The sequence below is a fragment of the Anoplophora glabripennis genome, unplaced genomic scaffold, assembly GCF_000390285.2.
Source record: "Anoplophora glabripennis isolate ALB-LARVAE unplaced genomic scaffold, Agla_2.0 scaffold532, whole genome shotgun sequence".
Lineage (NCBI taxonomy): Eukaryota > Metazoa > Arthropoda > Insecta > Coleoptera > Cerambycidae > Anoplophora > Anoplophora glabripennis.
In genome coordinates this window covers 169836-185782 of record NW_019416635.1, presented here as the reverse complement: position 1 = coordinate 185782, position 15947 = coordinate 169836, and the positions used below count along the sequence as shown (strand labels likewise).

General features: G+C 32.2%; 1 protein-coding gene across 1 annotated transcript in view; it reads left to right on the top strand.

Annotated features, from left to right (window-relative positions):
- Window positions 1-15947, top strand: part of LOC108914465 (rho GTPase-activating protein 100F) — a 224447-nt gene that overhangs the window by 123831 nt on the left and 84669 nt on the right. Inside the window, exon 4 of the mRNA XM_018720293.1 lies at window positions 4974-5231. Coding sequence (XP_018575809.1) covers window positions 4974-5231 — 258 coding nt within the window. The remainder of the gene's footprint in view (window positions 1-4973; window positions 5232-15947) is intronic.

Below are 15947 nucleotides of genomic sequence, written 5' to 3'. Positions count from 1 at the left end.
CGGTGTTGCCGTATCTAATGCAATTTCCCTAGCTGTTGCTAATGCAAAATGCGAGGAGTTGATCCACTTAAGTGATGTAGCTTCCGAAGTTCCGTTCACTAAGGTGGTTAATAAAAAGAAAATGAAACTAAACAATATCAGGCAGACATCAGAAGTTATACCTAACCCTAAAATTTATAACCCTTTAGATAGATTAGATATGGAGGAAAACTTTTATGGGCATATAGTAAAATTATCTCGCCGTAACAGAGATAAAGTTTCACACGGTTTTGTGCATTTTCCTGGCCTATAATTCAAACATAAAGTAACGGCGCAGAAGAAATTGTAATGAATTTTCAATATATTATTTCATTTTGTGGAAATATCGTAAAAAAACATTTCGAATGTGGTGGCTTTAAGATAAAAAGTTATAAAAGTGATATAGATATTTTAATCAAAATTTATAAAAAAATTATTCCTAGAGGTATAGCTCTGAAGCGTCGCCTAAAAAAATTGAAACGGTAAAAGTGGTCGTAATCTTCCAAAAATCCATTGTGGTCCACTTTGAGCAGCGCCGCCATCGTATTTTAGAATGAATGGGTCCTATTTTCAATTTATTTTTCAATACGCAGCACTCTGATAATTTTTGTTTTTCTAAAAAAAAAAAAATTAATAATAAATCGCATAATTTTCAACGTACCTAATGGTTTACTCAATTTTCATAAATTAAATATTTCATTATTTGAAAATGACATATATCAGAAATATAAAATAAAATTAATGCAAAGTAATTGTATACAGGGTGTTTTCACTTTAAATTTGGAAAATGCAGGAATGTATTCCCTATCAAAAATTAAGTGTAGTTTGCTCTATACAATTTTTTTATGAAAGCCTTTGTTTTGGAGATACAGGGCGTTGAAGCTTAAAAAAAATAAACACTTTTTGACATATCTCGGCTATCCACGAGTAGATTTGATTTAAACTTGGTACACATTATGCGTATTGGGGGTTCTCATAATTGACAGAATATTAGTCCTGTCGCATTAGCCAGTGGCGTGCAAAGGGGGATGCGTGGGCCCTTTTTCAAAAACAAAGTACGCCATTGAGTTTTTCGAAAAATGTAAAGTAAATTTAAATACTACCATACAAAAGCAATCTAAAAGGTCTCTAGGTATTTTTCGATAATACGCAGCGTTCATGAGAATTTTGGACTATTAAGATTTCAATGAATGAAAAAAAAAATTACGACATTGAGTAGAGGAAAGTAATGAAAATATTTACAAGTTCTTGGCTTGCTGCGAAACAAAAAAGTTGCTATAAATTTTAATGCAGCATTTGAATTCAAAGAAAAATATCTCTTTTTCTCATTCAGCACTACCGTACCATGTTATCATGCATTGGAATATTAATAGTCCAAGAATCTCATGAACGCTGCGTATTATCGAAAAATACCAAGAGACCTTTTAGATTGCTTTTGTATAGTAGTATTTAAATTTACTTTACATTCTTCGAAAAACTCAATGTCGTAATTTTTTTTTTTTTCATGCATTGAAATCTTAATAGACCAAGAATCTCATGAATGCTGCGTATTATCGAAAAATACCAAGAGACATTTTCGATTGATTTTGTATGGTAGTATTTAAATTTACTTTGCATTCTTTGAAAAACTCAATGGCGTACTTTTTTTTTCGAAAAAGGGGTCACGCATCCCCCCTTTGCACGCCACTGGCTAATGCGATAGGACTGATATTCTGTTAATTATGAGAACCCCCAATACGCATAATGTGTACCAAGTTTAAATCAAATCTACTCGTGGATAGCCGAGATATGTCAAAAAGTGTTTATTTTTTTTAAGCTTCAACGCCCTGTATCTTCAAAACAAAGGCTTTCATAAAAAAATTTTATAGAGCAAACTACACTTAATTTTTGATAGGGAATACATTCCTGCATTTTCCAAATTTAAAGTGAAAACACCCTGTATATTTTTCATTATACTAGTAAGGTGTTACTAAATTACGTCTAAAACACTGTATATTTGTAATTGGCTAAACATTTTTGGTCACTTTGTACAAATAACTTCTTTAATTGCAAATTAACCTAAACCCACTCAACATAATGTATTATTATTGACAAGGTCTTGTTTCACATACACAAATCTATATCTTATAGCTGAGTTGTTGTAATCGTAAAACCAATTTTAATATTTTAATTATAAATAATAAAGGCATCATATGCAACTACCTGAAGCGGTAGTATCATTACTTAATGAGTATTTTGTGCAAGCAATTGACAGTATTGTTAAAAATCTTTCGAAGAATCACTCATGTTTTTAAAACGAGCCAAGAAATGTCATTTTTTTTAGCTAAAAAGTTTCAAAAGTTCGTCTGGTCAAGGCTCATAAGAAAAGTCAACAAATGCTACTATTGAGCCACTAACATAAGTAATAAATTTACTATCTGAAACTTTTCCAAATGCATTAAAAAATGGCACAATAATACTCACCTTTGAAAAACAGGATGCGCAACTTTTAGAAATTTATATGCCTGTACCTACTTAATTAAATTGATAAATCTAAAAGTTTGGATGTATTTTTAAACGTTGTTTATTTTAAAACTGTTCGTCAACTCTGACCTTTTTACTTTTCCGTTGAACAAATATGCCAATTCGTATAAATAATCCGATTAAAAATTTCCATTGCAGTGCGCAAACATCTTCCTACACGTTATCGAGTGTCCGATCATGCATAATATTTAGAAAATCTTAAAAGTAATATTTTTTAAGAGAAAACGATGGTTGTACTTAATAAATTCGTTATTTGTTATATTATGTAAATATGGCAATTAACAAAAACTATAAAGAAATTGTAATTAAATGATTTGTTACTTGTCACGGTTTAATTATGTTCTGGATACATTTCAACCATAATCAGCAGTTTTTTGTAGACTTTATAAGAAAGGTGCTTTAAAATAAACAAAAACAATTAAATAGTATAATAAAACTTCAATTTTATGTTTTTTTGTTTTAATACTAAATTATTGTAACTTTTTTATTTCTATTTTATTCTAAAAATTTTTGAAAAATATTTTTCTCGCTGGCAAGGAAAAATTCATTTAATTTTTATAAATTGAACCGTTACGTAGAAATTGAACCGTTTTGTAGAAATTCAAGATGATAAGTGTGATTTCATATAGGTACCTACTTTGACACATTTTGAAAAATTTCCATAAAATAAATACTTTACTTGTGTTAGCTTGAAAAAAACTTTACATTTCTTTTCTTGAAGAAAACAAACGCAGCAGCAGCTTCATATATTTGAAAACTAAAATATCTTATCTTATAACAAGTAAAGTAGGTAGGTACCTACTTGTTATATGAATTTCTGAAAACTGTATGAAATGTGATATTTTTTGAGAAAAGCTTATATAAAGAAAGAGATGCACTTACTTTTGTATGTAAATACTATCCGAACTGAAGATATCGGGAATCAATTTAGGATTAAATTCTTCCTGCAGGACACAGTCGTAAACAAATTTCGCATAAGGGGTTATCCTGTTATTCCTACATCTTTTACGAAATATTATTTTGACATGTCTACACATATTAATCGATATACGTATCGTTTTTTGCATCTAAAAGTGACGATGTTTAACAAATTGTAACTTCTAAATCAATGGAGGCAAAACCGCGGTTGAAGTAGGTACGCAAAATACTAGAATGTTTATTTATTTCCTCAGGGAATATAAGATGTTCTCTAAATGTCGACTTTGGCCTCTCCAATCCAAATATACCTACATTTACACTGAAAGAAATGCGCCTTATTTTTTATTAGAATTTTAATCGACATTAGAAAAACACTGTATACTATATGTGATAGATAAACTGATGATTATAAAAAATGCGTTTTACTAACGCAGTTGTATAGTTATAGACAATAGTCTTTATTAAATTATTGTATAAATGATATACAACGCTGTTTATACTATTTATGAAATGATGGCTGTAACTAATATTAATGGGTTCTATACTCGTTATTAGAATATCTAGTACTAATTATAAGTCTTTGTCTGTATGAGACAAAAACATATGACATTAAATTTTCGGAAACGTTATCGTAGAACAAGCTGATATTCTAATGTAAACTTACTCTGAATGTTAAAAGTGATGATAAATCGCTCCTAAACTGGCCAGATTATCTTCCTAGTAACGATGCACCCATGTTTTCTTCTATTGCAATACATGGGAACATGCACTATATCTCTTTCATCCTAAGAATGAAGCATTCCTAAGAGGCTGATTTTCTTCTAATTCTGTTTCCTGTGGTTGACTGATTTTACCCATGCTCTTCTTCGTCACCCTTAACCTTCTGTTCCTCCATCTCATGTAAGGCTTAACTCAGCGGTTTCTAATACTCTTTAAGTTTCAGACAATTTAAATATGACAAAATAAAACAATTATAAACCATAAGATAGATTCCATTTCATACAACGCAGTATGATTATGTATCTCCGAAACATGTGTATATACTGCAAATTCTCATCCAACCAGAAGAAGCGTAATAACCGATGCATAACGGACTGTTGAAAATTTTATGTTTGGAACTGCTTATGCACCTAGTGGTTACAATCACTTAGCGGAAACATAATCATTATGAAAACGAATTATTCTATTAATTATATTGAGGTATTACTCTTTATGCAACAAATCTTCTCTAGAATACAAATGGAACATAAAACCTATAACACCTAATAGTGTATATGTAAGTAACTCCTTATAATCTTTATTTTATGAATGCATAACGTGTATTAAGTGCATTCTAATAAAACTAACTAATTGAACAATGAGTATGAAGATGAGGTTTTTTAAAATAAAAGTTATATTTGTTATAAAAGATTTAACATGCGCTACACACATTATTGCAGAGAAACAACCTAATAAGTCCATTTCTTTCAGTGCAATTTTAACGGAATGTTTAAGTAACTTTCGTATTGTTCCAGCACGTGGAGAGGAGGGGTGAGATGATAGTTAGGATCCTGGACTCCAGGCATCTGGGACGGACAGCAGGTGAAGCGGCCAAGCGCTTCATGTCCATGCAAGATGCCAAGCACACGGTCCAGTTCGTGGAGATAGTGAAGAGGCCCGGCCAAACTCTTGGCTTGTACATAAGGGAAGGGAACGGCATTGACAGGAACGACGGCGTTTTTATATCCAGGATTGCTTTGGAATCCGCCGTGTACAACAGCGGATGCCTCAAGGTAACCAGAAAGTCGATTAAGTGCCAGATTAAGAGTAACGTGCTTCGAAATTTCTTTTCGACGTCACGGATGTTCTTAGTTTTAAAAAGTTCTTTGGTTTGCACGTTTCTTTCATAACTAACTCAATTGAAATGTAGGAGATAAGTTTCTGATTTTAAAAGTTTCATGTCATAGACGAAAATTAAGTTAACACGATTTAAATTCTGTACCAGTTTTTTCACGACCAGAATATTAAATTTCACTAAATGGAACACGAATAAAAGTCATATAAGAAAAGTACGTATAATATGGAATATAAACACAGGTTGTTTAATAGGAAATTTTGTATTACTTTGTTTGTGTACTGCCCACATTTATCATACATTTTATTTGTTTGGAAAAGTTTAAATACTATTATTACTGCTTGGGTATTCATTACAATAATGAGCTGTAATAAAGGATAGTTATTGTTCTACAAAACTAATAAATTCAGTTACTTAATACTCTTGTGTTTTGTTAGAAACATGATATGCATAATTTGTTTTCTATTACCTCGAATTTTTTAAATAGAATTAGGAATAAGGTCTGTATGTAATTTTGTTGTATGTAGAGTATCGTTACAGACTACTCATGAAGAAAGATATGTATATAGGATGTTTCATAATAGTATGTCATTATTCAGGGGGGTGAATCTGTGCATGATTTTAAGTAAAAAAAGTACATATAAACATATGTCCGGAAATGCTTCGTACTATGGTACAGAGTATTAAAGTTTCAATAATTTTTCTGTTTTTTTCTTAATTTTTGAGATTTGTAGCTCAAATTTGGAACGTAGACTAACTTAAATTACCTGCATCATCAGCCCTGCCTAATAGTCGTTACAATCTACAGGGTGATACTTTTTCTAGGGTCGGGCCTTTTTTGAGCACCCCAAACTTACTTCCGGTGCATCACTGGTCTCTTCTCAAGGGTTTAATTCCTTGTTCAATTTAGAAACTTTTTTGTCTCTTGCAATGTATTCTTATCCGCTGCCGTTTTCAAGCAAAAAAATAAAAAGTGATTTCCTGTAATAAAAAAAAATCAGAAAAATTATAACTGTACCATGGTAACGAAGCATATATGGACATATTTTTAACTTTTTTTCTTAAAATCATGCCCAGATTCACATATGACATATTATGTATTATGAAATATCCTGTATATCGCAAGAATAGGTAGAGATATTTACTGAAACTATAATTATAAAAAACAAAATTTTATTTATTTGTTTAATTCATTTAACTTAAAGCTGTTATTCCTAATTCAAATTTTAATTAAAGTGCCCTTTATCATTTGTCATTCTTAATCCATGCTTTAAAGAAGATTTATATCACATTTTAGGATTTAGTTAAAAGAGAGATGTCAAGTTAAGTTTCCTTGAAAGTAAAATTGCATTAATTACAGTTTTTATATTTATTGAATAATACAGGGTGTTACAAAAAGGTAAGTCGGTCCGTTAAATACTTTATTTTTCATTATTTCAATAAAAAAAAAGTTTAAACATCTCGCAAATCAAGTCCTAAATTAAAATTATAAAGTACGGAAGACTTGAAGAAATTAGCGAAAAATTTAAGACTACCACAATCTCCTTTCATACGTTCGTGTTTTAATTTTTTTTAATCAAAATTATATGAAACGTGTGCTAGTATAAGATATAACTTTCAACAAATAGTAAGTCAATATCTTGAAGGACAAGACAAGTATTATTAAATATCTTTCTTAAAGTAAAAAACTATTTGATATTCCGTATTTTGAAAAATTAAAATGAAAAATGGTATAACATTGGTATAAGAAAAGTCCTATTTTTATCCAGATAATTTGAGGAAATAGTTTGACTTATTTTTTGTAACACCCTGTATATGTGGGTGTTTAGAATGAAAAACTATAATTCAAAAAATAATAAAAGTTTGGGTAAAAATTAATAATAACTTGCACTAAGTAAAAATGAAAGTTAAAAAAAACATTTGCAAAGATACGAGAAAAATTAATTTAAGAGTTTGAGAGGAATACGAAAATTTATTCTATATATTTTTTTCTTCTTCATCCCCTCTTGTAATTGTTTTGGTCATTTAACTTATCTTGAGGAGGAGGAAATAATTGTTGAAATACGTATTACTTAGAGCTCGACTTACTGTAGATAATAATTCTATACGGGTAATAAGTTAGTATATCTACGAATCATAATGCTGCTTTATTAACTCGAAAAGTAATACGCATACAAAACTTAAAGCTTACAAAAATTTTTTTTTTTAGGATATTAAGTTGTGGCTTTATTTTATATAAATTATGTTAGTTATAGTCCATTTATGATAAATTTGCAATGATATCACAGTGCGAAATGATACAGTATTGCCAGTTGTATTTTTTCTAGGACATTTAAGAAAATTAATTTTTGATAGCCAATCCAGTTTATTAGAAATTTAATCTAGAACCACAAATTATGTAATGTAGTCCATTTAAATATATAATTTAGCAAAAAAAAAATTCATTTAGAATTAGGTAATAAGATTCGCAATTCTATCAGACATAACCTAACATTTTTGACATAAGTTTAAAATATTATTGATAATGTTTAAAATACAGTTCATAATTAGTTTAATAATTATAACTAACGTTTCCTATAGCGATAAGTTGAAAAAGTGGCAATCCATTGTCACGTTCCTGTTCAAAATATTCTATTAACAACGCTTTCAATTGGTTCAAATACACAAAAATCTCACGGATATAACTAATAGACCATAACATATTGCGCAGTTGAACCATTGTATCTTTACGTTTACATAATCAAGTATGAACTAAGATTTCAAACGAGTTCAAATCAGTAGTTCTGTTCATGAATTGCTGTTCATTTAAGGAATAGTGAGGATTCGCGTTTGTATAATGAAATCCACCAAAACCAAACAAACTTAACCTCAATTTACTGAAACATCTACAGAACTCAAAGAAAATCAATCTGTGACAACAAAGGATGTAGGAAACACTGCTAATCAAATGTGTCATACTTTTTAAGCGCACAACAAACGACAATATGTCTCTGTGGGAACTAGTGTCAGTTGCACAATGTAATGAAGGCGATTGCTTGTCTTTTTCTATAATAATTAGTTAATTCACGTTGATAAATAATTGAACATTTGTCTTTTATATTGATGTATGTTGATTATTGATGATGTGAATGTAAAGATCCAACAGCTCAATCTTTTTTTTTTTTTTGGTAAATAACCCAAATGTAACAGCAAAAAAGAAAAGTAGTCTGTATTTTTTATGCGACATATGTTAGCTGTAGGAATTTCCTAACCTCAAAAAACAGATCAAAAATGGCAAAAATTCACGGAAAAGTCCTAGAAAAACTAGAAAATTTTTTTTCTATATTCAAATGTTCATTTATATAGTTAAGATCCCGTCAAACGTGAGTCAGAATTGATGGTTCCTTTTCTAACAACAAAAAACGGGTCAATTAAGGTCAGATATCACGAATTTTCAAAAAATAACAAATTCGCGCCAAATTTGGTGTACGGGGGTTTTCGGGGTCGCTGATCACGGATCCGAGGTCTATTTTGCAAAATTCAAGATGGCGGCCGTTCAAATTTTCAAAAAATAACACATTCGCGCCAAATTTGGTATACGGGGATTTTCGAGGTCACTGATCACGAATCCGAGATCAGATTTACAGAAAAAATAACAAGATATAGCCGAAAAAAAGTAGATTAACACATGATTGGGTACTCGGGTTATAAAGTAAAATATTACAAAATGAGTTTCGCAATTCCGACCTGAATTTGGTCGGCAATTTTGGATCCGCCATCTTGAATTTTGCAAAATTGACCTCGGATCCGTAGTCAGCGACCCCGAAAACCTCCGTATACCAAATTTGCTGCGATTCTGTTATTTTTTGAAAATTTGGTCGGCCATCTTGGATCCGCCATCTTGAATTTTGCAAAATTGACCTCGGATCCGTGATCAGCGGTCCAGAAAACCCCCGTATATCAAATTTGGCACGAATCTGTTATTGTTTGAAAATTCGTGATATCTGACTTTAAATTGACCCGTTTTTTTGAGGCTAGAAAAAGAAGCATTAATGCTGACCGCGGATTCACGTTTGGCGGGGTCTTAATAATAATAACTATATAAATGAACATTTGAATATAGAAAAAAAAATTTTTGTATATTTCTTAGCACTTTTTCATGAAATTTTGCTATTTTTTACCTGTTTTTTGAGGTTAGGAAATTCCTGTGATGTTATAGCTCAATTCTGACACCGGATTCGTGATCAGGAGGCAAAAATACTACAGATAACATAATATGTCGCATTAAAAGTACTTTTCTTTTTTTGTGTGGCTGTGTTATCCAAATGCATAATTAAAGACATACATTTATAATTAAAGAAGATTTTAAGCGTCTTTTTGACTGAAAGTCGGATATGATTGAAAGGCACAACTGACTGCAGGTAATATAGCATTGTTATCAACGAACTACCTTATATACTCGCACCTATCATTTGAAATTACTGTTATTTAAAGTAACACGCAGGTGTCACATTCAGTTACTCCCATAATTTACTTTGTAATATTTCCATTTTCTTTGCAATTATACCTGTCTTATTTAACGGGCATGGCGAGAACTTATTTCAGCGATGTTTGGTGGCAACTTGATTCAAACGAAATTGCAGATACCCTTTGAGTTAGCTGGTACTAAATGCTTTTTTTTCTGCAAATTTTGTACATTATATTAGAAAGATAAGCCACAGTTTTCTAAAACAACTTGCAATTAATTGGCAAGGTTTCTGTCGAGGCAGTTCTATTATTCTAATACAGCCTCCGACAAATAATTCCAGAGTTAAGGCCAACAATTTTGTTAAAATGCCGTTGATTTCCCAGATCGTAACTATTATAACTGAACGTAACTGCCACGTGGCAGTATAAATCCGAAAAGGCCGAAAATGGCAGCTAATGCCTTGAATCAGCGTAATAATTTAGTTATACCCGAAAATAATTCATTTAATGCCCGACATTTAGTCGAACACGGAAACGTTCGTGAGAGCTTCCAATATGACTTTCATTACAACGAATTAGGTGTAATAATAGCTAATCCGTTAAGTTTGTTAAATTCCTCAAAGTAGCGATTTCCGTCTTTACAACTTGATAGGTATTAACTCTTGTAAGATTTCCAGTACACACACTTTGCCGGTATTACCTGTTCCTCACTCCTTTACGCGGTTTATATTAGCAAACACCTGCAAGCCGAACTCCAGGCATTAATATCTGTTAAAGACTTGTTAACAATGTAACGGGTCCAACAAATTGCTCCTAATTAATATTAACCGTTCAATTTCATAGTAAGAGGCAGGGATCAAGCTAATTTGGTAATTATTAAAGAAAACTTTTTTTATTGTGAAGAAAGAGATTTCCTATGCAGAAACATCTTTAATATTTATAAACTTTATAGATTTATAGGGTGTTCACGGTATAGGTGCCACATATTCAATGTAGAATAGTACAAAATAAACACCAATGTCAATGCGACATAAAAAAGACAAAATATCCATCACCATATTTTAAAAAGGCATTCTCGACAAATCTAGTTGTTTCATATATGGTGGAAAATTCCTATACAGTTCAATATCATTTTTATTTCCCGAGCGGCCGCAAAAATTCTCTTACGAAGTTAATCTTCATGTTCTGTTTCACTGAAGTACACTAACTTTTCGATATGATCCCACAAACAAAAGGTACCTACGAAGAATTCGTATCCGGTGAATGGGTAGGCCAACTATGTGGTCCATTTGTTTCAATTCAACGTTCTGGCAATACGTTTTTTACATGTTGGACAATACCTACGTTGGAAATGAAAAAAACTCACTGAATCAATTTCAGATTCCAGCATAAGAGATGCACCCTGCTCTTCTATTTAATGCCGGTTGATTATGAAGACAAGAGACATACAAGATAATGTTAGAAAATAGACATAACATTACACGCGTTATTTGAAATATTGAAAATAAATTCATCATGGCGATTGAGGCCGCTTTTCAGTGTCTTATATAATATAAGCGTTAATTATTATTTTATGCTTTTTGTCTAGGATCCGTTTGAAACACTTCTAAAAACTCTATTATTTTTTCGTTAGACCACTCCATTTTTGTGCAACCGTATTAACCTGCTCCAAGCTCTAATAGACAACGCTAGTGAAGCCACATCAATGCGATAAATAACGCGTAAATCGCTTTGATGTGTCAAAAAAGACTGCCACTCGTGTTATCGCCTAACGTCTAATGCCATTAATAATGAGGATAATAAATTAGCGGCTAAGTCGTGGTTACACCTACGTTTAATGCAGGATAGTGTGATAATTAACGGCATTAGGCGTTAGTGTGACCCAGCATTATCGCCTAACGTCTAACACCATTAATAATGACTATGATAAATTAGGGCGCGTTTAATGCAAGATAGTGCGATAATTAACGGCATTAGACGTAAGTGTGGCCCCAGCATTAGAGATAACTTAAATTTAATGCCTTGAGAAAATCAAATACATTATTATACGATTTAGAAAATAATAGGAAAAAGATCTTTCATGTTTGTAGTGGCGCGGTGTGAAATAATTATTTGTGATTTGCGTCTAGTATTAACTGTATGAATATTCTCGTGAATATTATTTAAAATAAACAATTTCATCCTGAATAATGAAACAATATTGCTTATTGCAAAAGAAAGCTATTCTCCATTTTTAATCAATTGTTTTCTTGAAACTTGTACGACTATATATTCTAATTCCGATTTCCAATTTGAAAACAGTTTTAACTTTTCTAGTCATGCAATCACTTTGTGGATATATTGTTTGCATAAATGTGTAGGCAGGATGAATGCACTTACATACATGGGTGTGAAATCTAAGAGAGTTATCAGGAATTAGACCCGGATTTCCCGCTTCATCATAAAACTCGAGAAGTTAATGTTTATAATGTTGCTAACTACACAAGTACATTGATTTTTGTTATAACTATAATAAAATTATCTCGGTTTTTGCACCATCTGGATTCTAGGTCAGAATATATTTTAGTAGCAATTGTTTCAACGTTTTCTGACATCTGGTGAAAAAATAATACAGTTGCGTACCGTCATTTCACAATTGTTAACAAAAAAATGATAAAAGAAATAAAGAGGGTGAAAATATGAACTTCTCATATCCGTTTAGCCAATGGAACTGTTTCAGATCGAACAGATTCCGTGTTTCTATTAGCGATGTAACGAATATCCGCATACGCATTCGCATTTGCGAATATTCGTTTGATTTATGATATTCGCATTCGCATTCGCATTCGAAAATATCTTTGAATATTTTGCGAATATGAACGTGAAAGAAAAATACAGAATGTGAAAACAATATTAGGTAAATTAAACAAAAAAGTTAAGAAATAATTAACAACAGTCTAACCTCACAATTCACAAACTCATCTGAGCCGGTAGCGAAAACAGAACAAAATTCCAATCATTCCGTTCTACCAAATTAACAACGCTAATTTATTTAGCCTCTAGCGCCGCTGTCACCGGAAATATTATGTGCGTCGCGCGCGGCATATTTTGAATCATAGATAAACGGCGCTAGATTTAAAAACTGAATATTCGTATTCGCATTCGCATTCGCGAATGTCAACAACAGATGTTCGCATTCGCATTCGCATTCGCGAATGTTTAAACACTGGCATTCGTTACATCACTAGTTTCTATTGCTTATTTCTTGTAATACTTAAATATTTAATTTTTTTCAAACATAACAAGAATTAGATTCCACAACACGTCTAAAAGAACGCAGGATTTGAATTGTGCGCTATTTTTTTAATTCCGAAGAATTGCTAACATTGTGCAGGGTCACATGTTGTAGTCATATACTTATTATCTATATAATGGTAGCCGGCTATAGGCCCATGTGTGCGGAATTGTCCGGAGAGAAGGAGATACTTTTCTGTCTCTCCCGAGGAATTAGAACCCAATACGCATGCCCTGCACACAAAATCATGAACGAGTGGAGAGAGCAAGACGGCTGTTGTCCTTACTACGGATTGCCACTGCTTAGACTGTGACAATTTACTTATTGTATCTAGCGAAATTGTCACATTCTCGCATCGGCATCTGCTTCTATCTTCTGTTTACTCGGCAAGGACAGAGCGATGAGGTTTTCCTTCCGGTCAAGATCCAAACAAAACTCATAGTATATAGATAGTATGTATATGGTTGTAGTAAACACGTTGCAGTTAGACAAAACGGAGCACTATAGGAAGGATGCGCGAATATTCAATGGAATACCTTCCAACAGGATTGGCAGTAGTACCTAATTTAAAAGCCCAAACAATTTGGTTTTGTTAATCTTCTGAGAGATCAAATTGCCCATCGACTAGATCTAACAGAAAATTTGTGTTGAAAACTCTTGAGGGTTGCCGCTAATCTAGCGATGAGTACTATGAAATATTCCTTCAGGTGTAAAATTTTACCTATATTTAGAATTTTTTCGAGAAAACTCCTGTGATTTACTTTTAAAAACCTCTACAGAAATTCCGTCTGTTAGGAAGATATGCTGCCAACCTGCTGACAATTCCTGCATTCGTTGAAAACCATAGGGATGACAGAATTATTGCTTACATTTTTTGTGTACTATTGATTTAGACATACAAGTTTGAGTGGCAATTTTTCTTATGTTCGTACGAAAATTATCATCTACAATATCCTAATTCTAAAGTAAGCGATATTTAGATTTTTTTTTTGGCGAAACCCTTGTCCTTCTGAACTTTTGTCAATTAATATTAATAGATATACATATTAGTAATATTCGTTTCATATCAATAATTGGTTATACTGCGGTTGGCGACCCCTGAGGGGTTATTTCATTATTTATCTATCTACCGTTATGATCAGTATCATAACGGTATTAACTTGCAAAAGAGTTTACCATTTACTGCTCGAAAGGGAATTTATAATTATCATCTACACTTTAATTACTACGTGGGAACTTAGAAATGTTGAACGTTCAGAGAATGAATTCCAGACACTTACCGTACGTCGCTCACGTAGAGTATAATCCGGGTGTTGGTTGTACAGGGTGTTCCACTCTGACTCGATGGACACTTAATTTAGAAAAGCAATAAAACACCAAAACTTCCAGGAAGGTTTTTAATAACAATAAAAACAAACAAAATAATGAAGACACAATGGATTATTAATTAATTTACAGGCGATAACACAATCCGAGGTTCAGGGAACCCAACGCGAATTGATAGCAAAATTTATCCATTATTATTAAATTAACTTGAGACTCTAAAATTAAGAAAACTGCCCAGTGCGGAATGCAAGGAGAAATTGCCCTTTTTTTGGAGATCTCATATGAATTCGACACCTCGCTTCGAGACGCCCATTTCTTAGATATAGAAGTTTCAGTTCTTATCTTATTGGCGGGATCCCTGAATATCGGGGGTTGAAACTATACCATGTTAATACCTAATTGACTGTATTTTCAATTGTATGGCTAATTTTGTGACTAAACTGAACTTACAAGTAACCCTACACCTTCCTTTTGTGACTTCGTATAGCAACACGGGACGGATTAGTCAATCTCATTTAATCTATTCTTATAGCTTGGAAAATCCGCCTAAAAACCAGCTATTTAATCTATTATTATTTTCCTCACAACATCCTAACAACTTATTTAAATATCTTGGAATTCCGACGTCCTTTCGAATGTATTTCGCGCGTTATTGAAATATCGATTTTTCCCTTCACCATGGGCTAAACTGACGTAGTTAGTCGATACCAGATGCTCAACACATGGCCTCGACGATCTAAATCTACTTGTTCAAAATCATTGCTAAATTTCATGAGGCCTTATCCGAAGAACTGTGATGGTCGAGCTTTGCAAATTTATTACTCCCGGTGACAAGAGCACCAGTTGCTCAACGAATTTATGGCGATGCTAAACCTACTTGAAAACCATTAACTTTTCAATAATTATTGTTGACCGAGTTGACCCATCAGTTCCGAATACTAACAAATAATCTATCACGAGTCCCGACTTTTGTTACAGTATGTAAATAAATGAATAGTGCACATTAATAATAATTAATTATTAGTGTCGTGATATTAGTGTACCTATGGTACATAACAAAATATTAACACAAAATTACTCAATCTTGTTCATCAATAACATGAATTACTAGTTAACAAATGAAAATTGTTTACAATAACACAAACCAACAAAATTTAACTTTTTTTTGGAAGCAGAAACTTGAATATATATTTCCGAAGGATTTAGGTGCGCTGAATCCGAATCTGGCAGCAGAATTGGTCTATCACGTAAGGTTTTAAGATATCCTAACTTAAAAGTACAAGAATACTGTTTTTCGTCATATTTGAGGTTATGTAGTAATGCCATCTATTCTTTTTCAAAAAACTAATACATTGAATCTAAAAGTACAAGGCTCCCTCCTTTGAATGCCGTTGAGTTTGCTCAAATATCTTTTTTTTTTTCGTTGAGGTATCACATGTTGAAATTTCTAAGTTTCTCAGTTTCTTAATACGCGAAAATCTAGGAGGATCCCTTAGACATCAAGCAGTCGATTGCAATTCAGAAACTTCATATCTATACGGTTTGTGGGTTTGGAGTTGGTGGGCTTGGGGTTTGTAAGCTTGGAGTTTGTAGGTTCGGATTTTGTGG